We start from the raw sequence: 25,747 nt of genomic DNA, 5'->3' as shown, positions 1-25,747 counted from the left end.
AACACAAATAGGTACTCACCTCTGGCTTCTGATACTCAGAGCTAGGCTGTGCTGTCCGCTGGATATAGGCTATAGGCTAGCCGACACACAACCAAACACAAACCAACCACCCGAGACCCACAACCCCACAACAACTCAATAACCGACAAATCACTGCAGACGAAAACCAACAGCCCAAAAGAACACGACAACCACGACTTCCCCAAGCACAACAACCCGCCAAAACCAAACACTGCCCCAACCACCACTCACAGCCACCGAAAATGCACCACCAACCTCTTCTACTTCACCACAACCAGACAGACACACGTACAACAACTTCACAACCCCAAAAATCTATCAAATAACACCAAAAGAACTAACCACCAAAGGATAACTGCTGCCAAACCCAACTCGACTTCACCAGATGCCTCATTCCTTAGACTCTCGTAACAGACTTCCACTGACATACTCCAGAGCGCCACAACAGACATGCTTCCGACCGCCATTTAACCACTCCCATTCATTCTTCCACCAATCTCTCTCTCTCTCTCTCTCTCTCTCTCTCTCTCTCTCACACACACACACACACACACACACTCACACACACACACAACCTTTGGAGACGTTGTCAAATATAAACTATCATTACTCCTCCATAAAGTAATTACTTCATATTTGCGACCATCCTTTGCTGTCAGGTAATTCTTAAATTTTCTTGTGTCCTTCTGTAAATCTTTTACCCTTTTTTAGTTCACTATCATTAAGTCTGACATCTAACTCCCTTTTATAATTTTCATTTCCTTTTCAGATTCTTTCTCGGATCCTGCTTGAGATTTCTTTAGTCAAACCCAAACATTCATAACATAAGTAGTAGATATGAGTTGTATAAGGACTCGGTTAGCAAGAACAAGATGTTTCATTTGAATCCTCTACAATGGGGGCATTTACACTTTTGCGTGCCACCCCTAAAAGAGAGTTAAGCAAAGGATTAAGGCCTCCACCTTATAAAAAAAATTGTTACTGAAACTTTCAATAACACTGAAGTTTTTGGTTAAGCAGCCAGCATTGTGTCAAAATGAGGCGTGAAAGTCCATAGAGTGAGTGATTAACCTTTTTTCCAGAATGTGATGAGGAACATCCGTGCCAAGGACTTGGGGAACATGCACATTTCAAAAATTTTGGAATGGCATTTCTTACACTTTTTCGTGTTGCTACAGGAGACAACTGGAATGGTATAATGAAGGTAAGATTCATCATTTCCCCTACATTACTGTGTCACACCAAAGAGTACTAGAAATTATTGAACGATTCTAATTATGTAAAGGGTTTATCTCCAATACTAAAACCAAAGAGTGCTTTGTCATATTAAAGAGTACTGGGTGTTACCTTGAATGCTGTTCATGTCCTTTCTGTGTAACTTATTTTGTGACACAAGTAAACGCATGATAGCTGATAGCCTATACAGTTTATGGAATTACATGGTTCTAATCAGGGGTGTGAGCAGTTGTCTTAGTTTTTTCTTTTACCATTCCTATCTTTAAATTTGTATCTGTATTACAACAGACGTTTGGAGTTTAGTGTGGACTTCAGCTGGTCATGTACAATGTGTAATTGGTTGAAGTAATTTATTTTGAATTCCCTTTCCTCAGGATACACTTCGAGACAAATGTGACAGCAATCCAGACTGTGTGAAGAACTGTTGCCTTTACCCTTTCGTAGCGCCCATTTTCTTTGTGGTATTCGTCCTCATGGCTCAGTTTGTTTTGGTCAATGTCGTTGTGGCGTGTTGATGAAGCACTTGGAGGAGAGCCATAAGCTGGTATGTGGCTATTTGATTTTCAACTTTTTACCTTTCGTCCTCTTCACACTCTGTAAAGTAAATTGCTTTAATGTAATTCACAAAAAGTATGATCAACTTCCAGTACTTTTTCTTCATGCTAAATACCTATGGAAAGGTCTCTCATGCAATCTTGGATCTTATTCATTTGAAACATATCTTTTTCCATCCAACCTGACAGTCTTTTTGCATGTATTGTATTAAACTGGAAGATCTCTCTCACTATTTACTGTACTGAAGTATTGATCCTTTGAAATTCTTGAACAATGCTTGATATATTTCTGTTATCCTCCAGTAATTGCAAAGACAACTACCTACCCAGAGTATGAGGTACACGTAATTGCATCAGGAGTTTAATAGTGATTAATTTACGCCACTGGAAATGTGCATAAAGATTTCCTATTACATATTGTTTTTTGTTTTTCTGGATTGTCATTCTGAAATCAAACTCTCAGTTTTAAGTTAAAGTATAACAGATTTACTTCTTTAGGTAGCACTATTGGGTTAATTTATTTAGAGCTAAATCTCTTATTGAGTCTACTAGCTTCGGATCTAGTTATTCATTTTGAACCTGTATTTTATCAGATCATCTAAGGGCATCAAAATGTTTCTTATGGAAAATCTTATTGATTATTTATGGGCTAGAATCTTTTAAAAGTAGGACTTATCAAAATATACATATGTAATTAACATGTATTCTGTTTGGTGGCAGACTGCCTTTCAAATTGTTTTGCGTCTCATTTTACAATTATCCAGGGACTCTAGCCTGAATATTTTCTAGATTTATTATTCAGTCTTAACTTCTTGTGTTTAATTATTAAATGGTCTTTGCAATTGCTTGTGTTAGCATTAGGAGCACTTGTACAGATTCAAAACTCACAAACAAAATCTTCCCCTTCACAGCCTCATGTCTTCTGCTTTTCCAAACTTATTGCATGGAAACCCTTCTCAAGAATGTTATATTCATATTCCTAAGTCTCTGGTGATCTTTATTCACACATGTTCTAAGGATTGAGAATTGTTTGCTTTATTAGTATTCTTAAATTATTTTGAAGTCATTCTTCAAAGTTATTTTTTATCTATATTTTCTTTTTCACTCTAGTGCTCATGCTTTCTTTTTAAAAGACTATATTTGAATTGCTATCATTATTTTCCTTTATTTTTTCTAAGGACCTGGGATTATTCTCTTGTAGGGACACTATATACAGTTCATGTCATTGTTATTTATCTGACAAGTTTTTACCCTGCCTTAGCCCCCTGAAGCTAGAGGTAAGAAGAAGACTGCTGATGACGAGGATAGTTTAGAGGACTCGCTAGAACTCTCAACTGATGAAGACATTCTCAATGAAGGGGAGTCAGGTGAAGAGGAGAATGCAAGTCTAGATTTTGATGATGAGTTCTTTGATTCTGATCATCCAAGTGGTGTTGAAGTAAATCCCATAACTGATAGTGGCAATGAGGGAAGCTGTGAGGATTCCAACTATGCTGATATTACCAACACTGAAGACGAAATTCCTGGCACCTCCACGGATCATAGTGAATGTAGTAGCAGAGACAAACCCTCTGTCAATTTAGATTCTAGTTTGGATGATGTACATAGTCCCAGTGCCTTTCAAAAGAAACATTCCAGTGAAACATTAGGTGAATTTCCATTGCCGAAAGGGCAGGAAATTTCTGATTCTAATGATATAACTTGCATTAGTTGTTCACCAATTGCTTGTGAAAGACTTCCTAATAATGAAAGTACTGTAGTTGATATTGAAGAACCCTCACATTTAGAATTTCATCAGAGCACTAGTGAAATATCCATGAAAAAGACATTAAACGTTTGTTCAAATGACAGTGATTTCCATACTTGCGAACCTAACCATGAAGTTGTTCCAACATTATCTAGTGCATTTTGTAAAGATGGTAAGAGAGAGAAGAAAAGAATTTCTTTCAGGCTTAACAACAGTGCACCACCTCCTTCTGTGGATAAGATACAGTGCAATGTTATTGTAACAAACAGTGTGGACAATATTGAAGGTAATGAATCTAAAAAGGAAGCTTTCAAGCTTAGTACAATGATTGAGAATATAAAGATGTTGTTTAAGAGGAATTTGAAGGGAAGCAAAAAGATGCATCAGAGAAGCCAAGAGAATCATATTGTTAAGTGTTTGGAAGTAGAAAAGGCAAACTTGACAAAGACAGACAGAATTAATGAATGCAAAATTAATTCTGAATTAAGTGAAGAAAATTCGAAGATGATATTACTAGGAGCAGAGGAAAAACCAAAAATGGTTGACAAGTGTGTAGGCGTTGACATGGATATAATTTGTTATATCTCTAACAGAATTTCTAAAGGAAATTGTTCACAGGTAGAGGATGATAGTTTTTTATTTTCACCAGTCAGGCTACGAGCATCCTCATTGCCAGAGACAGAGGGAACCCATACATCATCACAGAATTTGAGAGAGACAGAGCTTGAATCCAAAAGCAAAGCTAGCATGGCTGATGAGGATGCAATAGAGGACCAAGAACCTGAGAGAACAGGTGCTAGGAGGAAAAGCTATTATTAAGCTGACAGCCTTGCAAACTATTTTGATATTTGCTGTCTGATAAGATTTGTCAAATCATGCTTGACTTATAAAATTAACTATTTAAATTTTACTGTAAGAGACTACTGCTTACAAATTTGTTAGATTTTCATCAAGAAACTTCTCGTTTGTTTTGGAATATTCATTTAAAATTCAGTCACAAGTGTTGGACATCACTAACGGCTTCAAAAACTGGAGTTTAGTCAACATCAGCATGACTGCAGTCATCAGTCGTTTTAGAAAGAAAACTGGAGAGACTTTATGCAAGTGATATTTTGGCAGCTGAATATAGCAGGTTTATATTCCTTGATCTTAGATTTTGCTAATGGTATGGACTGACCATATTTGGATTTATTTTTATTTTATCAGTAATTGGCATAGGTCTTCATTAACAGTTTGTATGTTTGTGTTTTTATTAATGAGCTGTGGCATTAAGTATGGTATTTTTGTCATATGAAAGAGATGCTTAAATACTTTCTAGAGTTGGATGTGGTTTTCTAGTATTGAAAAGTTAGTTTTTAGTTATATTCTAGACCTGAAGTAGTTTATGGGTTAGAAAACAGTTTTTATGCGTTTTATAAACAAAAATAGTGTACAACCTGAGGTGTGGTGCTGATACGTACTTGTGTTAAGCTAATCTTAATGAGTCACTAACTTACCTGCATGCATATTGATACAGACAAATAGCCCAAGACTGTAAAATACAGTATCATGACAAATGTTAAGGTATCATGCCATCTTAGAGTAGGAATATATTTTGTTTGATAGGAGCATCAGCAAACAGAAGTCATTCCAAAGAAACTAGGTAATAAGAAAAACAGTTTAATAAGATTATTTTTACATTTATGCCAGAACAGGTGTCATGAGGTTATTTGTCACAGTTTTAGTCTTAGACTAAGGAAAATATTTTATTTTTACAGATCTGGTTATTTTCTTGGAGTGCTCACTGATTCTTCATGTTTAGAAAACATATTTTGTTTTCAGAATTTTGTTTTTTGAATTCCATAAATGACATTATGTTACTACTCAACCTTGACAGTTTCAGTTATCAAACTAGAGCCTCTTAAAAGACTGATGCTGTAAGTGAATTATACACTTGCTAATTCAGTGACAATTGAAATACATCACAAATACCCCAGATTTGTTGCACAGATACATTGTACGATGAATCCTGATGTTTTATCCTTTATTACCTACATACAGAATTCCTTATACGTACTGCTATTATCATACAGTATAGCTGTTGTGAAGTGCAAGTACCACTTGAATTAATATCATGTGCTGACAGAACTGGATTTGTCTTGAATAAGTTTTATCCATTTTGAGTGTGGTATAATCCATCAATAGGCAAATTCTTTAGGAAGTGCAATAGTTTTTTACAAGGTGAAATTTTCGTTGCACTATCTCCAATATATAAGTTTATTCATTCCTGTTCTTTCCACTGTACATTTTATTTCCTGTGCGAAGAAAGCAGACCCATGTGTAAGTTTTTACAGCATATAGTTTTCATCTCAGTTTTACATATCTGGTCTGTTTTGCATTGCCTTAATGTTATTTTGCCCTTTATTTATTTCTATAACCTTTCCTACAATAATCTTACCAGATGAGGTATCAAAAAATCCTTATCTAGAACTTAATTTTTGAAAGTTCTCACAATGAGACATCATTATGAACTGATACTATAAATCTCTTTCTGTTAAAGAATCAGCTGACATATTTTCTGAAAAGAGCATTTAGTTAATTTTTTCTTATGAAGAATTCCATTCAAGAAAAATTATATCAGCAGTTATTGGAGCATTTCAGAATAGATAGTTATTAAAATTCTTTTTACTGTAAATCATTTTTCATTCCACAAAATTATGCTGTTGGTATAAACTTATACAAATGTTGAAATATGTTGGATCTGTGGTCATGTATCACTACTCACAACCCACAGGTTGATAGAGGTACTAAAGAGGCATTTACAATTATCAGATCAAAGACAACCATGCTTATAGATTATGGTATCCAATCTTTAGACCCTTTGATATACTTTTTTAAACTTGAACAGATCAAGGCCTTTGTCAGGATATGGCATTCTTTATAGTTATTACAAAATCACATATCCTTGGAATGATAGGTAAATTGGTTGTTTCTCTCCTTCTGCTGCTATGTTCAAGTAATCTCAAATGTTTCCACTATTCTTACTAATTTTAATTCTCTAAGCAGGCCCATCAAATCCTTTCCAGTCAAACTTATTTCTTTAATCCCGTATTTGTTATCTTCCGATCTGGTCTTGATGAGGACTTTTAGTTGTGCATCTTACTGTCTTTGTATTTAAGGAAGAGCTTTATCTCATTTACAAAGTGAACACAGTTAAGTCATGAAATTCAGCTGGTGTTCCACAGTTCCACAAGATGCCGTCCTTGAATAGAGTAAATACCTTACCCAATAAATTGTTTGAAATGGCTCTCTAACCAACCTACAACAAAAATTAGTTAAAATATTTCTATTAAATTTTTTTTAATATCTTAACCATTTTTAGGGTGTCAAATTACTATTATATTTTTAGATTTTTTATAAATTAAAATTTAATGAGATTCACTCCTCTCATTTAGGAACAAATCATTCACAGGTAAAAGTGCAGCACTAGTAATAATAATCCACTTCTGCTCCATTGTAATTACCAGTTCTTAAATGTTTATTTTATCTTACTACTATTTCCTGTTATACTTTTACGTATTACAAATATGATGCTGTACTGTGCCTACTCCCTGCACTATATATCTTTACACTTTGCAATACCATTATATTTTGTACTTTCGTCAGTTTTTTTAACTTTGTTGTTACCTTTGATTTTTTATCGATTTGACTTAATCTGAATTTTGTCTCATTATCAATTGGTACTTTACCGGTTCTCCATTTTCATTTCATCTCTTCCATCACCCAGTTTTATCATTTTTTCAGTTTAACGTGATCATGTATTTCTGTTATTTTTATTCTATCAGTTACATACATTGTTTCTACTAATGGGCTTATACAGTATGTTTTCACTTACACTGTCTCCATTACCTTAATTCTGGAATAAGTTATTACTACATACCACATTCAGCTAATGGAACTCAGGAAAACTTGATCATGCCATGTTATCTTGAATGCAGGTGTAATATTTCCACTGCCTTAACCTACAGAATTCTGGAATAAATTACTACTTTCACAGTCCTCATTAATAGAATTCTGGAATATGTTATCATCCATATAGTATTAGAGAAGTACTACTGTGCCATAATTGTTATTATTTTACTGAAAAAGATAGATACGCCTAGTCTTCTAATGATTACATGTCTTAGCCAAGCACAGCCCAAATTAGATTTGCAGTATCCTTTCAAGTTTATACAGTAATTAGAGTTTGTTCATATGTAATGTTTATTTAGTTGAATTTTCATTAGAAAACAGCCATTCAGGTTCATTCTAAATAGTTTTACATTTAGTGATGTAATACGTACCTTGAATGATGTGTTATAGTTCTACCTTTAAGAGTAACAAATTTTTGCACACCAACATGGCTACTTTCCATAGTACGTATTTAAAAGAATGCTAAAATATTTTCCTTTTAACTTGAGTCTCCATATTCATTTGAGACAAATTTTTTCAAATCTTCATTTTACTCTTGTTGTCAGCATCATGTAGCACACTTGGCATTGCAGAGTCTATAGCCATTTCTTTTGAAAGATTGCAGTGTCAGATTATAATTGGTGAGTCCTTAAAACAGTAATCAAAACTTAATACATGCAGCATTTTGCCATGGCAAACACACCCTTTTAAATAAGAATTTGAAAGTTCATAAATAAAAAAATATGAGTAACATACCTGTCTATGGCGTGGAATCAGTTTGCCTGAATTTGATATTTGTAATGCGTACATATTTTGATAATTTTACCTGCCCACTCTTTACCACAAACATGTGAACATATCTTCCCCTTCCAAAGTGTTATGTGTCGCTCAAAATACTTGAATATGTACGTACCACAAATTTCAACTTCGGTAAAAGCAAAGCAATGAGAGTTGTCACATTAACAAGGAAAGCAAAGTTTGTAATTGTTTATTCTGTAGTACGTATTTGTATTTATCTGTCATTGCTTTATTGAGTGCAGTAGGGAGAGTCAGATTCAAATAGTAGTTGGTACACAGGTGGTTAAAAAGATGGCATTAGTTTGGTATTACCACACAGTTCTGAAAGCTACTAATCCCTGTCCTACCTAGGCTTTATAAAGCTTGGAGGCCCCTTGTTAAGAAGTTAAGTTTCACCAGAAAGTGTCACTAAAGTGTGTAGAAAATGAGTGTTATGGGTCCCCAGTCCACACAAAAAATTTCAAAGCATATTTGTGCATTTTAATTATTTAGTAGCAGAATTTAAAGTAAAAAATTACAAATTATTTTCAACTGAATTCAATTACTCATTTATGATTTCCCTGGTTATATCTCTCTATGATACGTATATAAAAAAGCATACCCAGGAAACAATGCTGAAATGTAATTTTTAAAAACAATTCTTAAATTTGTTAAAAAGCTTGCAAAATAGGTAATCAGGAACACTTATTTATATGAACAATAATGGGTTGCTTGTAAAATCATAAAACTGACATTATGGAAATTCATACTGGAAATATTTTTTACGAACTGTTTGATAAATGGTTGCTCTCATTTGATTATCAGACATGACAACAGTTATAGCATTGCTTCCACATTAAGGAAATCTATATGAATTGTGTCTTTGATTTTCATAAAGGTCTTGTGAAATGGATACGTACAGGTTATAGGCATGGCTACTGAATCGTGTTGAAACCAAATGTCTCATGGAACATGAAAAGTGCAAATTAAAAATTACAAATTTGCTGAAACAAATGTAAAAGTATAGAGGCATAAGGCATTGTTTTGGACTTTATTGGTTTTCTAGAGTAAATATGATCATTTTAGAATTAGAGGAAAATGTGATACTAGTATAACTACATAGTATAGTACATATAAAAGGCATATTAGTATATTTTTAACTCCCTCAAAAAGGTATAAATTGGTGTGTGTGTCTATACTTGAGCCACTTTTGTAGCCTTCAGGAACAACACCTCAGTCTCCTCAGAACTTTTCTGATCTTTGACTTAGATGTCATCCTTTTGTGCAATAGGCCTGCTAATATTACGTATGTAGATTGTTCTTTCTTTAATCTTCCACTACTTTTCTACTTGGGCTGTCAAGTTAATCTTGGACTGATACATAATATCTTATGAGAGGTAAGTACCGTAATCCCTTAGAGGTAGGGTAAGTAAAGGTGCAGGACTCAGATCTTTTTACCAAAAAGTAAATCTGATTAAAGGTTTTGGATTGTCTTTTACGGCTTATAACCCTCCTATAAAGTTAGGTCTGTTTGGGGGCACGTATTTGTTTATATGATATTTTAGGTGAGAGGTGGCCATGCTTTGGTTTACTCATTGTTGTTATATTTTGTCTTTATATTCAGTATGATCACTACTGTAAAATCTAGATGCTGAATATGTTAAGTGAGGAATTTCAAGGTGGCATATATCAAGTATGTAATTATGGTGTTCTAGGTTATTTCACTGGAGCTTCTCCATGTCATATTTCTTTTGCTCTGTAATATTCAGATAGGTTTTATTTTGTAAAAAGTTAACAAGTGTCTGGTATACATAATTTAATTGTCAAATCTTTTATTATGTAATATAAAACATGCCAATGCGTATGTCTTTTTTCCTATTGTAGTTATTTGTCATATCAGTTTTTGTTTACAGGTTGATGGGGCATATATTCCTGAATTCTGCTCCTAAATTACCCATTAATATTGTACTAACTAGTGTAAAAATATTTCTCCTTTTTACTGTTATTTACTACACACATTGTACATCCTTCACAAAAGTGTTGTATACTTACTTTGTAACAGATGATGCATGTTGCATGCAACTCTTGTTGAAAGTTGTCAGTTGAGGCTAGTCTTCATATCTGCCAACTAAAGGGCCTTTTAAATGAGTCTTTGTGATGGCTGTTAGATTTAAGCAGTTACAGATAAGGGTGGCTCTTAATGACTTGCTTTCACGCATTTAAGGACAGAGTGTTGCTGGTAGCCATTATGTGTACACTTATCCCCTAAAAGGTGGCTTAAGGAACACTCAAGTGTGAAAGACAGGCATAGACGCTCAGATGCAACGCTTGAGAAGATGTACAGATGACAATTCAGTCTCTATGCCAATGTCACCCACTTTGAGTATAATAATGGTTGTGCCAATACAAAACAGCCTTTGACACTTCAAACATTCTGATTTCAGGAGGAAGAGGAGGCCGAGTTTGCGCGACTGCTCAGGGTAAAGATAAAAAAAGATAAAGTCCCTCACTAATCTGATGCCTCACCATCTATTTAGAGACCCCTTCAGCTTCCCACCCCTTCCCTTCTGATCCCTTAATGCCTCCCCCCCCCCCCCCTTTCACATATCATTTGCATGTGCATACTAATTTATGTTTAGAAATTTGTTTATTTTAATGTCATGCTTTACCAGAAGATCCATCGCTTCTGGATGTCATAAATTGTTAACATAAATTGAGAGCTACTAACCCAAAAACCCAGATTAAGATCTTTTGTCACCCAAGTTCAGATTAGTGAGGGTCAAAATGAGTTGTGCACTAGCAAACTTATCATTTTTAAAAGATTAAACATCTTTATTAATAGCTTAAACTGAGTTTATTTTAATCCAGTTCTTATTACATTTTTATCTGTCCTTTCCAAAGTAGAAGTATCTGTGTGTTCTTGTGGCGGACCAATTTCACCCATAATGTGATTTGTCATTCTGAATGTTGTCTATGTTAAGGGGAGCTATGCACCCTTCTTTTCCAGTTAGTGGCACCTTTTGTACTTATTGGAAATAAGAATGTATAGCTTTTGTTGAAACTTGCCAACAAGGTATAATGTCCACTACAAGCCCACACTCCCTTTCCCACCCCATATTTTGGCAATTAATTGTTAAGTTTCTGGGATTCAGAATTTGCATTGAGGTTTATATACTCCATAGATCATTAGAATCTTGATTTTTGTACATTCAGAGTTTTTAGTTCATTCTCATAATTGAATATTTGCTTATAATATTTCCCAAATTTCAAGTCAAATTTAATCCCATTACTGTTACTGTGATTTTATGGTTCAAGTAGACCACATATACTAATGTATTCTTAAGGTGTATCAGTGTGCTGAGGTAGATGTCAGTATCATTTAAATGTTATATCATTCATGCAGGATATAATATTTATAATAGATTACTAAATTCTTCGCCTCTAATTGCTGGTGTCAACTGATACTTGTTGGCAGACTAATATGAAAGTGTTCTTTGTATACCAAGAAGTACAGAATAATAATTGTGATTCTTTTAATTTTCATATGTGGTAAGGTAAAGATATGTCAGTTAATAAGCCTATCTGTTGCTTTCTTCCTTGTTAGTATTTATCATTTAAGTTAACCATCATAATTTCACAAATCTTATGAGAAAATGAATTTTCAAATAATACTGATAGAAGAGCTTTATGATACTTATCAATTTTCACTTATTATAAAGAACCACTTTAAGCAATCTTTAAGGATGACACATTCTCTAAGTGCCATCTTAGTTTTCTTAATTATTTATGGAGCATAATATCTTTGTTATTGAAGATGTGGCTGATTGTAGGTTTTTTGGTATCTGTCTGCACCATACACTATACTGAAGCCTATTCCACTCACAGCACAGTTTTTTCTATGCTTAAATTTACAGTTTTCAAGTGGTAAATTTATTGTATTTCATTTTCCAATCCAGATGGAGGATGAATATGACCTAGAAGTTGAAATTGAAAGGCAACTAGCACAGGAGGAAGAGGAAATAGCCGAAATGCAAGAAAATATTGCAAACCAAAAATTAGCCCAACAGGTTGCTAAGGTAAGTCATTGCTTATTTCCATGGTTTGGACACAAAAAAAAAGTACCTAAAAAAAACTCATCTTCGATAAATGACAAGCCATATGTAATAATGAATCTGATAAAAACAAATCAAGATAAGATTTAATCTGATTAGTTTATGGTGTTTTTAACTTCTTAAAGAGTGCCACATTACTGTACAGTACAGGTAATGTTATCATGTCTTCGAAACTGTCATGTTTGTTTTACCCAGGTAATGTTATCATGTCTTCGAAACGGTCATGCTTGTTTTACCCATGGGTATTTTGCAACCAATGCTTTGATCTATAGAATGCATAATGACTTCCAATCCAACTTTTTTATGCGACTGCCAAATATTCAACCAGTAATGGATATCACTTCTTGGAAAGGTACCTCCTAAAGGAAACTTTGTAAGAATCTTCAGTGTTATTAGTTTATCCTAGGAAACTTTTTAAGTTGCAGTTTATTAAAAAAAAGAGATTTTAAGAATATCTCAATCTAGTTATATGAGAGTTAAGAAAGTTCCTGTCATCGTATACAATATGTTTATATGAATACATTTACGGAGTATATGCTGTACATTCAGTTATGTTTTAGATATGCATTATACTTAATAGAAATTTTATTTTCTAAACTTTCATGTTAATTTTTTGTGGCATGTGAGACATTATCAATCATAAGCTTGCAGTTTTGTAATTCTATTCCAAAACTGTATTTAAATATTTGATGGTAGATTATTTTGGTTTGCAACATCAATTTTTCTTGTCTTTAGACCCCTTTCTTTAAAAAGTTGCAACTCTTGTCATTTATATTGCGCTCCTTCTAAGAAAGTTATTACTACAGGCAGTCCCCAGCTTACAACGGGGGTTCTGTTCTTGAAATGCGCCGTAAGCCAAAAATCATTGTGAGCTTAAAAATCATCAAAAAATCCTAAGAAAACCTTACCTTTAATGCTTTGGGTGTATTAAAAACTATGTAAACTGCATTTTTATTGCATTTTTCATCAAAAAAACTTCAAATATTGATTATTTTGCATTTTTGGAGTAAAATTTCTTCCATCAGATCGGCATTGTAAGCGTCGTAACCCTGGAACATGGGTTGTAAACCTGGAAATAATTTCTTGCAAATGTATGCAATTGAAAAGCGTCGTAACCTCAGAACAACATATGCTGAACCTGTCGTAAACCGGGGACTGCCTGTATATGTAGTACATAGGAATGCAGTAGGGCAGTTATAGAATTTGAGGATACGTATTGTTAAAAAAGATTTGCCACAAAGAAATAACTAATAAATAATTGAACATTTCAGGATGTTAATGAAACAGCCAAAGCGAAATTCAACAGTGGCAAGTACTTCCACAAACCATTAAGCAAAATGTCGTCGCTTCCTTCAAACTTCACTTTCCGAGGACAAAGAGAGCTTCTGGAAGCTTCCCCTAAAGATAATAGTAAGGATTAATAGTTTACAAATTTTTTTGTTGTAGTACATACTGTACTTCCTATTTCTTGTGACAGTATCTTCTAAGGTGGTACAGGACTAACTTCTTTTTTATCTTAATCGTTTGCGGATACTATTTGCTTCATAGTGATGTTCAGATAGCAAACAATATTTTCTAGTTTTAATGATCGTTAAAATAAATGCTTCTACAAATTTCTTTGATGCAAGCATTCCAACAGTTCCATATTAGTACGTATATGGAATCAATCTTACCTATGGTTAGCTAGCTTTCATCCTTGCACCATTAAGTGCAATCAGCATTCAGATTACGTAAACCATAGAATAACACTTGGCTAACCTGGATGGATTATCTATAAGTCACCTGTTTTCCAATTTGTGGTGTTGGAATGTTTATGTTCTTATTAGAATGCTTCCAGCTATATCCACATTCATACAATGAGAATTGGCTTTACTAATTTTTACTTTATTTTAGCTGATTTTCTCATGTATGATATTTTGCTTATTTTCTGTTTTGTATTATGTCATCTACAGTAAGAGGAGATAGAAATGTTTGGTTCTGTAGGAATGAGTTATGTGTAAACCAAATGCATCTGGTTGGGCATGATGGTCATGTAGTGTGTATGTGTGTGTGTGTGTGTTACCTTAGGGGTCATAAGTGTGATTTTTCTTCTCATTGTGAAGAATGTAAAGGGTAGTCTGGCCATAAGTTTACTCTATCTGCTTCCTCTTCTTCCAGTGTTGCTTCTCTCAATCCTTCAGCTCTGCCTTCTGATGCTCCCTTTGTGGTTAAGGAGAATTGGGTAGTTAATCTTGAGGAAGATATATGAGTTTACTTGTGTCATCATTTAGGTGCTTGGTCAGGTATTCTTTGGGTAAGGATCAAGGTTCCCTCCATAGTTGTTTAATCATTTGCTTGCCCTAAATCATCATTTATACCTTCAGTTTCTGATGTTAACCCTCTTCCTCTTACTCAGTCCCCCCTCTGTTGCTCTGCATTCCTCATGTTTTGACAACTGCACCAGTATGTACTACAGGCCCTTCCCCTTGTGCCATTTCTTGTGTTGTGCGGATGGCTTCTGCTGTCACCTCAGCACGGGTGTCTGTTGAGTTGAAGATTTTGTCTCTTTTGGGTACATTGTTGAAGCACAAGGAGGGTGGTTTGTCTACCATGGTGATGTCATGTGAGAACCCTCTGCTCGCTTTCATCCAAACATCTCCCTCCCAACCAGTTGTCTTGTCATCCAGTGAGTCACCTGCTCCCTCCTCTAGTGATAGATGTTCTTTGCCCTCTGCCTTTGAGGAAAGTTCTCAGACAGTCTCATTTTTTAAAAATTCCATCATACCTTCCACATGCTTCATCTGACCATGTGGAGACTGTCAAGTGTCTTTCAGGAGCTAGAGGCTTTTCAAGAGCAACTAGGACATCAATCCTAAATTTGGAAGTCCACTGCTTGATTGTATCAGCAACAATGGTCAGTTTATCAGTCCTGATAGTTTAGCCTGTCCTGAGGAATATCCAGCACCTTTACCTCTGTACGTAATCTGGTTAAGTTCTTCCAGTATCCCAGGTACATGAGGTAACGTTTTGTTTTTGCGATAAAAGGACATCACTTTTATGTTGTCTTCAGTTCTGCGACATGCTAACTTGAGCATCACTCATGACAGAGATTTGAAAGAAGTCTAATAATCTGTTAAATTGGAAGTCCCAAAATCTTCCTATCATTGGTCAGGATGTTATTTGGATGTAATCCTTAAGCTTTTGACATTACCTCAGTTTCAGCCTTTGGATAAAGCCTTAAAAACATAACTTTGAAGACACTTTTTTATCTTTTAGCTCTTGCCTTTTAGTTCTTGTTATGATGAAGCACAATAGTGAGCTTCAAGCCATTAGAAATAATGTGTACTTTTTCAAGAGGATGCCTGTCATTTGTTATTCCTTTTTTTAGGGCTAAAAACACAAAAGCAAAACCCCTTTCCATTTGTGATGGTGGCTAATTTAACTACCTTAGTATATAATGAAGAGGAAGTTCTGCTATTTCCAGTTAAAACTAAGGATTTACATACCTGGACAGACTTAAACCATTAAGAGGAGTTAAGAATTTATTCTGTGGTGTTAGAAGGCCAAACACGTCTTATGACCAAGAATGCTAGCCCTTTTTCTACATTGCTTAATTAAGTCAGTGCACAGAGTTGAATCCTGATATTTTACCATTTTTTAAAGTAAAACCGCACTGCATTCGTGCCATAAGCACATCTTTTGATTAATTTAAAAATCTTTCAACGAAGAAGGTTACCAGTACACCTAAATGGAAGTGTAATGCAGTTTTTGCCTTATATATTTGTGAGACATCAAAATTTTGTATGATTGTAAAGCCCTTAGCCTTATTGTTATTGTTGTAGAAGGGACAAGTTTTTACAGAGCAAAATACAAGGGAATCTAATTTCTCTCCTATCTTGATGTTTTTATGAATTTGGGTGTTAAGTTTGCAGAACACAAAGGTACACATTTGAGTGTAGGAGTTTACCTTCATATCTAAAGGTAGTTGCTAGGTTTAGTATTAGACTGTTGGTTGTGGGCTTTCAACCCTGGCACATGAGTCACTAGTATTCTATGAAAAAGAGTCCTTTTCCATGTAAGGATCCTCTGGAAAGTCTCACCATGAAGACTTTTGCACCTTGCTGCTGATCCACCTTGGGCAGCAGTACTTACCAGGAAGGATCTAACAACATTAAAGGATGTTCAGAAGCTTTTTCCCTTTTAAAATTGCTTTTAGTTTGCTTGGCTGAGTGGTTCTTTCTTTGGCTTCACTAACCCACCAACTTCCTTTAATTTGGTAGTCAGCTAACTTTTACAGTTAATTATCTGGATACGTACTTACCTACTGTTAAGGTGGAAACCCACTTACAACCCCCACATCTTAGTGGATAGTCAGGAAGAATTCTAACAAGAATGTGAACATTCCAGCACCACCTGATGGGAAACAGGTGATTATAGACAATCCATCTGGGTCAGCCAAGCATTATTCATTTGTTTATTTTAAATGCAGATCATACCTAATGGCACAAAAAAGGGATTTTGACAAAGGAAAAATCTGTTTCTGGGGGAAGACCTGTGTCACCCGGTGAAAAGTTCCTGCAGCCCACTTTTCTAAGTATAAATAGATCCTAAATATACCAGAGAAAAAGCTAGCATGGTATGCTGAAGTTACTACCCTCAGCTCGAACACCCCAAGGGCGTCGGTATAAGCATAAGGGCGAGTGGAAGCCACTACTCACAGGTCTTCTGCCAATTAGAGGATTCCTCCCCAAAGTCCCTCCCACGGCAAGAGCCGTTAGAAAGGCTAGAGCCGTTACAAAGGCTACTCCCCTTACCTTCCGCTTGCTCTTGCTACTACTACTACTACCCGCCCGCCATCTTCATTCCTGGAATAGACACCCAAGCTTGGACTGGTTAAGGGTGGGGAAAGAAGAAGGGATGGGTTCACCGGGCGACACAGGTCTTCCCCCAGAAATAGATTTTTCCTTTGTCAAAATCCCTTTTCTGGGTTTGACCTGTGTCTGCATGTGAAAAAGTATCAGAGAATTTCCATCCAAGCTTAACAGATACCAAATGAGTATATAAAAAGGGGGTATAATGAAACCTAAGGTTCACTTAAAGAGTAAATTTAATGCACTGTAATAAGGCAGAAATTTACTTACTTACTAATTACACTAGAACTTAAACTATGGCTTAAAACTAGCAATAATAAGATAATATAATAAGACAATATAAAGAATGGTATATGAAGCAATATACAAAAGGTATGTACAGACAGGTCAGTGATACCTATATGGTCTCAACACTATGTACATGTTCCAATGCAGGGATGGCAAACCAACCAGCCCGGCCCGGAAGAGAGAGGGTTTGGCAGGGAATACGAGCGAGGCAGGTAGGAAGGAGAGAGTATTAATGAGAAAAAGGACTGACAAAAAGGGGCTACTGGAAGGAGTTGATAAGACTCGGTCATTCAGGGGAGACTATGCTCCCTGCAGCCACTGTTGAGAATTTAAGGGCCTCTAAGTTTTTGAGATAGTGGCGTTTAAATACTGCTGGAGATTTCCAACCCGTATATTTCTTCAGGTCTTCGAAATTCATATTGTGAAAATAGTTAATGGAGGTAGCCATTGCTCGGATGTCATGGACGTATGGGACTGAATCCGGGTTGGCCTGTTTAATAAAGTAGAGTATTTGTTGTCTAATACCTTTAAGAGAAATCGTACCACCTTTCTCTCTAATGAAAAGGGGCCTGAAGATTTTTCGGAAGTCCTGGCCAAAAAGGATTTAAGGGTAATGACAGGACACAATGATGAGTCCTGTGTCAGAGGAATAATTTTCCATAGAGCCCATCTGTTTTGTGGGTCCTCGTTCTTAGCCAAGAAATTCCGATCTGGGGATAGTAATACTTCACCCGACAGGAGGAATTCAATATGATCTGGATTTCTAGAGAGAGCCGAGAGTTCAAGATATTCTAGCACCTGAAGCCAGGGCCATTAAGAATAAGGTCTTTCTGAGAAGGGTTATATATGAGCATGACTCATTATCAGTGTCTGAGGCTAATTTAAGTACGTCATTCAGAAACCAAGAGACCGTATGAGGGCGGTCTATTGGTCTCAGACGGACACATGCTCTTGGAATCGAAGAGAAGTATGAATCTGACAAGTTAATATTAAAGCCAAGCTTTAATATTAAGGCCGATTTGATCGTAGTAATGGTACTAGCGGCTAGGCCTTTCTTAAATATAATTCTAAAGAACAAAATTGCCTGATTTGTAGTCATATTTTGAGCAGCTGAATCTTTTAGAAAAATGGCCAACTTTTTTACTGCTAAATCATACTGCCTGAGCATTGATTCTCTTTTATCTGATCCCATGAATAAGATGTTTAGTGGATCAATACTAGCGTCCTTTTGGGCCACAAACTTCATGAAGTCCATAAAGTTAGGGCACTCAGAATTCTTGAGGAAGCTGACACAGTCTGAGTTTGTACTACCTGTGTCAGTTCTGGATGGGGGATCCGTTTGGGCCGGAGATCCAGTTCTAGAAGAAGCAGAAACCAGTTGCTCTTTGGCCAGTTGGATGCCACTAATGCTACCTGTCCTGTGAAAGATCTTAGCTTGTGCAGGACCTTCATCAGAAGATTCACCGGTGGAAATAGGTAAATCTTTTGCCAATTGTTCCAATCTATGGACATCGCATCTGTGGCGTAAGCTAGAGGGTCCAGTTTGGGTGCCACGTAACATAGTAGTTTGTGATTGGATTCCATGGCGAACAGGTCTACTTGAAGATCCGGGATTTGATTGCAAATCCACCGGAACGACTTCCTGTCCAGGGACCACTTCCAGCGGAGTTGTCCTGGAAAGTGCGTCTGCGAAAACATTCTTTACTCCTACCAGGTGAGTTGCTGACAGGTGCCAATGATTTTTCGCCGCCAACGAAAATATTGTAATCGATACGTGATTTAGTTTGCATGACCTGGAGCCTCCTCCGTTTATGCAGTGGACTACTACTAAACTGTCCGAGACTAGCCTTATATAACTGTTTCTGGCCGGAGTCAGTCGCTTTAGGGTCAGGAAAACTGCCAATGCTTCTAGAATATTGACGTGGAACTGGCGGAACATATCCGACCACGTTCCCTGGACTTTCTTGTATTGCGAGTATCCTCCCCAGCCACTCAGAGATGCGTCCGTGTGGATGGTTAGAGACGGCGGAGGGAATTGCAGTGTTACTGACTTGGCCAGGTTCCGGCGTTCCGTCCATGGACGAAGCCATTTTGTCAAAATGGGTGGAATTACAGAGATCTTGTCCCTGAGATTGATGTTGGCTCTCTTCCTCCAGACTTGATTGATATCCTTCAATCTGGCTTTCAATAGGATGTCCATCACCAACGCAAACTGTAGTGAACCTAGGATTCTCTCTTGGGTACGCCGAGAAGCCTTTTTGTTCTTGAGGAACTGTTTCGTAGCCGTCGCTATCTCCTTGACCTTCTTGAGTGGGAGAGATAGCTTGTGCTTGATTAGGTCCCATTGGATTCCCAGCCATTGGAAGCAGGAAGCCAGAACGAGCCAAGATTTTTCCTTGTTTATCTGGAAACCCAGAAATTCCAAGAATTTTATCACCTTGGCTGCTGCTTTGCGGCACTCGTCGACGCTGGCTGCCCAAATGAGCAAGTCGTCTAGATAGGCTACTAACATTACCCCTTGAGTCCTTAGTTCTTGAACTATCGTCTCTCCTAATTTGGTGAATACCCTGGGCGCAATGTTGAGCCCGAATGGCATGACTGAATGAGTAAGCCTGCTTTCCTAGCTTGAAACCTAGGTACGGAGAGAAGTTCCTTGCTATCGGAACATGATAGTAAGCGTCTGTAAGATCTATAGAGGTGGTGACGGCCCCATGGGGAAGTAAGGTCCGCACCTGCGAGACGGTCAGCATGCGAAATCTGTCGCAATGAATGTATGAGTTGAGACGGGACAAGTCCAGAATCACTCTTCTTTTGTCCGAGTCCTTCTTTGGGACACTGAACAGACGTCCTTGACCGCCTGAGGACGGGAGGCCTGGTAAGGATGAAATCTCCTTGGCCTCTTCTTGGGTCTGGATTGGTGTCCAGGGCCATCAAACTTCCTCTTGGAAGGAAGTCCCCAACGGACCCGAAGACTCTGGTTGGCTCTGGCTGCCTCATGAAAGACGTTAACCTCGTCTTTCGGGAACAAATTTTCGCCCCATATTGAGGACTTTATGAGTCTACTAGGCTCGTGTCTTATAGGCACTCCCCAGGACGTACTTCCTGCATGCTTGTCTCGCCATAATGAAATCGTACAGGTCTGTTTGGAAAGTCTGTAGCAGAGCTTTCGTAAGGACCCGGAACAACTGTTCTTCAGTGTAGGTTGATGCTACCAACTCCGCCACAGTTACGGAGTTGATAGACCTCCCTAATCTGGTCCTTACCTTGAATTCCGCTTTGACCAAGTGGTCTGGAATCCTAGGTAGCTTCTCGGTGAATAGGGTGGACGCGCAATCCGGATCAAGTTTACCTGCCGTAAACGTATCCGGAGCGTCATTCCAGAACTCCACATCTGCAGGGAAGAGTAGAGAGGTAGCCTCTGTCTCTTTTAGCGCTGGTAAGGGCTTATCCTCCGCCGCCGCTTGCATAGTTAGTTCCGCCACCTTGGATGTACATGGCGACGGAACTCCGTTTGGGGTCACAAACATAGTAAAGCTACCTTTATGGGGCGTTAGTTTGGTGTTAACGCAACCCCAGTTGGAGAGGGTGCGAACCCAAACAGCTTGAGCTTGATCCCTAGGGAAGATCACTGTCTCCTTCAGGACCTTGTCTACTCTGACTAGCACATGTTCTGCTAGTCTGACAAAACTGGGGAATGGGAATTGGAGACCCGGCGGGAAGAGCTCAAAGTCCTCCAGCGGACGGGTTCTGCACCCTTCAGGTTGTTATTGTCAAATGGCGGCAGTTATGACGCATCCGGCACTGTCATGGACAGAGCCGGGGTTCCGGAATGGAGGAATCCGGTCATCATCTCCTCCAGGGGCCTGATCCTCTCGGTCAGAGACGTTATTGCCTGGCCTGAGGTATCTGAGCCCGAGGCGAGTCGTATCGACTCAAGCCTCTCGTCAACCACTTCCCTAACCTTCGACATTAGAAGGTTAGCGAAGGCCTCCTGGTCAAATCCGGACTCCATCGCCTTGGATTTGGCGGATTTAGCCTTGACGGTTGTGGGGCCGACGACGATTCAGTTGCCGCTGACGGAGTCAGTTTCGATTCCTTTGGAAGGGATTTCGGTCTTACCGATTTAAGCTTGGGAATGACCGAAAGCGATCCTTCCCAAGCAGGGGTGGACTTAGAGAAGCTCTGGAAAGAAGAGGAAGAAGAAGGAGTAGGGCATAAGAGACTACCTGCCTCACTTACCTCCCCACCTACCTCCTCCTTGGTGGCCATTGGTTCATGGTGAATGCTGATGGCCGCCACCTCTTCCGCCATGAGGTCGCCGTCTTGTTCCTCCGGGATGGGCAGCGTCGCCAGTCGGATGGATTCTATGATGGGGCCAGCAATGTGCACTGGAACAGCTGTTGTAGCCGTGGCCCCCGGGGACAGAAGGGAGCACAGATCTTCAGCCAGGACGTACGGCTGTCCCGCCGGCGCATTCCTCCCAAAACCTGACACCCATCCTCTAAGCACGACCCTTGCCTGTAAGAGAGGAAATTGAATTAACATTCCACTCAAGGAATAGTATCTGTAAGAAACTTCTTAAGTTATTATAACAGAAATTCCATGCAAATGACGCAGTAAGGATACTTACTTTCTCATCAGTGAGAATCGACACCATCTCATAGCAGACGGTGCACGCGTCCGGGTGCCAGACCATGTAGTGCTCGAGTTGTACAGCGCAATTTGCGTGGGATCAGCAAACTACATGGCTGTAGGGCTTGCCGAGGATAGCGCAGCACCCTACCGCTTGACAACGGACCATCTGTAAGTTGAAAATTTTTTATGAGTATTAGCACAAGACACCGGAGTTAACTCCAGCGAGAGCATGCACCTTAACCTAGATATTGGTTCAAGACTTACTCACTAAAATGATTTCAACTCACTGAATGAATAAAAGAAAATCTTTGGGTGTATTTGCCTGCTCCTGATTCCGTCCCCGGAAGGTAGATGTATGTCCAGTATGTGGGATCTGAGACCCGCCGGACTGGAGAAGAGGAAGAACCTAATCTCTATTACAGTCGGCTGAATCAGAAGGCTACGAATTATCGTAGTCGAATACCTGACCCATCCACTGTCCCCACCGGAGTGGGGAACGACACAAGAACGGAAACTGAGCAGCGGCAACTTAGTACAATACTCCGGCGGCAGGTGTTAGGGTGAGTCACATTCCGTCAGCACCTTAAAGGTCCGGGGGTATCTACAGAGTAGTCCCCAAAGCTTAGCCTACTCAAAGTCTCATCTCTCATTGTCATAAGTAATGCCGGTGGAAACGGGCTGAAGTGAGTGGATCAGGGGAAGGTAATTCCTCTATCTGAACCTGAACGCATCTGGGGGGGAGCGTAACTCCCAGCCCGAATCTGTAGCCGGGGAGGACAACTGGAGGGAAAGAGCACTGAGCGGCAGAGCAGTATAAATGTACAATCCGGAGCGATGTCCGATACTGGACCGCTGTAAAGCTGGCGGAGCTATCCACTCGGAGACATTAGGGATTACATATAATACCAGTAACCTCACCGCTCCAACCCTTCTCTTCCCCACTTAAGTGAAAAAGCTCGAGCAGTCGTTCATCAATAAGACTACTGGAACTGCGAGCTATAAGCGTCAGGCAGAGCCGAGCTAGGAAGTGGGGGAAGGGGGGGAAGGGGGGGGGGTGGTTGGTCGTGATTGCCTGGCCACCAACCCGATCAGAGATAAACACCTATTGAAGGCTGTGTAGCCTACTACTACAGGGGTAGTAGGCCGACTGGGCCTATGGCCCGTCATGATTGGTACAGCGATTGATCGGTGATCTCAAACGGGAGGTCATGGCCTACTACTAAAGGTTATACTAAAGGAGGCTAGGCCAGGACGATATACATACCAGACCACTTAATCTACAAGCAATACAATAAATAATATATAATAGAAATAATGAGGCATCATGGAAGAGTTGCAAGAGGAACATAAGGTGAAAGGAGAAAACCCAGTATGGATCTAGCCTAACCTTCTGAGATCACTACGGAACTGGTCAGGTAGGCCAGATAACCTCCAAGACATCATGGTGTGGACGATGGCCCTCGACCAAACCTTCCAAATTCGAATTTTTCGACCTGGACAGGTAGGGAGGATAGGTCCAACAATATGATAAGAGAGACTCTCTATCCTTGATATCCTCCCCGCTAGCACCGTAGCGCAGACAGGGGGAGAGGCATAGGGGTATAGGGGTAGGAACACCTGGCCTACCTTCCAAAACCTAGCCTAGGCTTGGTCGGTTAAGCCAGGGAGAGAAGCAACTCTTCCAACCTTTCAGTGATATGAAAATCATCAACGTGCATAAAATCAAGTACCTATCTGGTTCGCATTAAACAATAACGCATGCATGTCTCACATCGGGAGAGAGAGAGAGGACTCTCTCCTCTCCGATGATAAATACGATAGGCTACTAGTAGTCTGACAATTTTACATATAAAAAAGGTGATAAAATTATGCACAGAAAGGCACGAACATGCTCTTGAGAAGCTGGGGGGAAGCCAGAGGCTAGAATATAAATTAATCAACCTTCTTTAAAAACCCCAGAGGACGTCATGAGCGTGTTAGGCCTTCCTACCTAACCAATCCGAACTCGGTCGGCTAAATAATTAAGTACGTGATACGAAAAAACGTCACTGATGACTATAATGAATATAAAATTAACATAAAATTAAAAATAAAAGGGAAATAACGAGTAATAGCAACACACGTGCTCTGATGATGTTCCCAAAATGGCAGATGAACTAGTGGTGCCCCAAAAGCGTTTTCCAAGGGGCCGAAGGCAAGAAATGGAACGCATCATAACGATACAAATTACGAAAACACCAATTGGAATACTCAACTTAGATGAAGGAGGAAGTTCCACAGAGGACATCGCTAAATTCTGGAAAAAGCACTAAGGGAGCTCTAGACGCATGTCGCACTCACAATGCTAATTACAGGAATGAAGATGCTGGGCAGGTAGTAGTACCTAGTAGTAGCAAGAGCAAGCTGAAGGTAAGGGGAGTAGCCTTTGTAACGGCTCTTGCCGTGGGAGGGACTTTGGAGAGGAATCCTCTAATTGGCAGAAGACCTGTGAGTAGTGGCTTCCACTCGCCCTTATGCTTATACCGACGCCCTTGGGGTGTTCACGCTGAGGGTAGTAACTTCAGCATACCATGCTAGCTTTTTCTCTGGTATATTTAGGATCTATTTATACTTAGAATAGTGAGCTACAGGAACTTTTCACCAGCAGACACAGGTCGAACCCAGAAATTTAAGGTATATTTGAGAGTGGCAAGTAACGTAATGACTATTTATTATTTTCTCAGGTCAGATTTTAATATGTTCAGTAGTGTGCAGCAGGTTGACTGCACAACACCCATTTTTAGCCCTCCAATGCTAGATGGGATGGAGGAGATCCATTTCTGTGAAGCAAGTGACGAATCCCCAAACTATTAAAAATAAAAAGCTGCACAATATTAGTTTATCAAAAAAGATAAGAGTACAAAATTAATATGCTTTGAAGGACCTTATAAATTTTAACTTTTTTTAATATTTTATGAAAATTTATTATATCTTGCAGTTGTGGACACTTAGAAAAGTGATGGGAGTAAAATTAGATTGTATCTCTTGAAATAACCAAATATTATTTGCATACATTTCGTGTTCATGAAAAATAGTTATTTTCCTGTAATTTTGCCTGTTGTCTGTGGGTTCAAAGACTCCAACAATTTAAATTCCATGTTCTGTTATCAGCCTGTTCTAGAATTCACAACTAAAAGTGGTACTGCATTTATGCCACTTCGCTTATATTGAGTCAAGTTTTAATTAAAAGACTTTTATCAATTTGGGGTATCTTGCCAGTATTAAAGTACGTACTGACTATTATGCAGCATCACTTACTGGTGTAAAATATGTCCTTTGGTCAGCAGCTTTTTCACAGATGAGCAACTGTTCTCACATAGCGTACTACATATTACAAATGATAACCATTCTTACAAGTGTACTATGTGATTAGTTTATGGTAACTAGATAAAGTACTCTGAGTACTTTATTTGGGAATAATTTACTAATACTGCAATAGTTGATACTCAGAGAACAATATTTATCCCTGAAACAGATGTTTCTATGTTACACAAGTCATTTGGTTCGCATTTATTGCATGAGTGTACTATACTATTTATAAATCCTGTAACTAAAAGG

At 38.4% G+C, this 25,747-nt stretch overlaps 1 protein-coding gene across 1 annotated transcript in view; it reads left to right on the top strand.

Annotated features, from left to right (window-relative positions):
* LOC135202286 (voltage-dependent T-type calcium channel subunit alpha-1G-like) overlaps positions 1-25,747 on the top strand; it is a 146,353-nt gene that overhangs the window by 109,519 nt on the left and 11,087 nt on the right. Inside the window, 6 exon segments of the mRNA XM_064231595.1 lie at positions 1,104-1,225; positions 1,632-1,761; positions 1,764-1,801; positions 10,710-10,745; positions 12,222-12,341; positions 13,649-13,787. Coding sequence (XP_064087665.1) covers positions 1,104-1,225; positions 1,632-1,761; positions 1,764-1,801; positions 10,710-10,745; positions 12,222-12,341; positions 13,649-13,787 — 585 coding nt within the window.

The sequence above is a fragment of the Macrobrachium nipponense genome, chromosome 30, assembly GCF_015104395.2.
Source record: "Macrobrachium nipponense isolate FS-2020 chromosome 30, ASM1510439v2, whole genome shotgun sequence".
In the NCBI taxonomy this organism is placed as follows: Eukaryota; Metazoa; Arthropoda; class Malacostraca; order Decapoda; family Palaemonidae; genus Macrobrachium; species Macrobrachium nipponense.
Note: the sequence above shows the minus strand (reverse complement) of the source record. Positions and strands in the feature narration are given on the sequence as shown.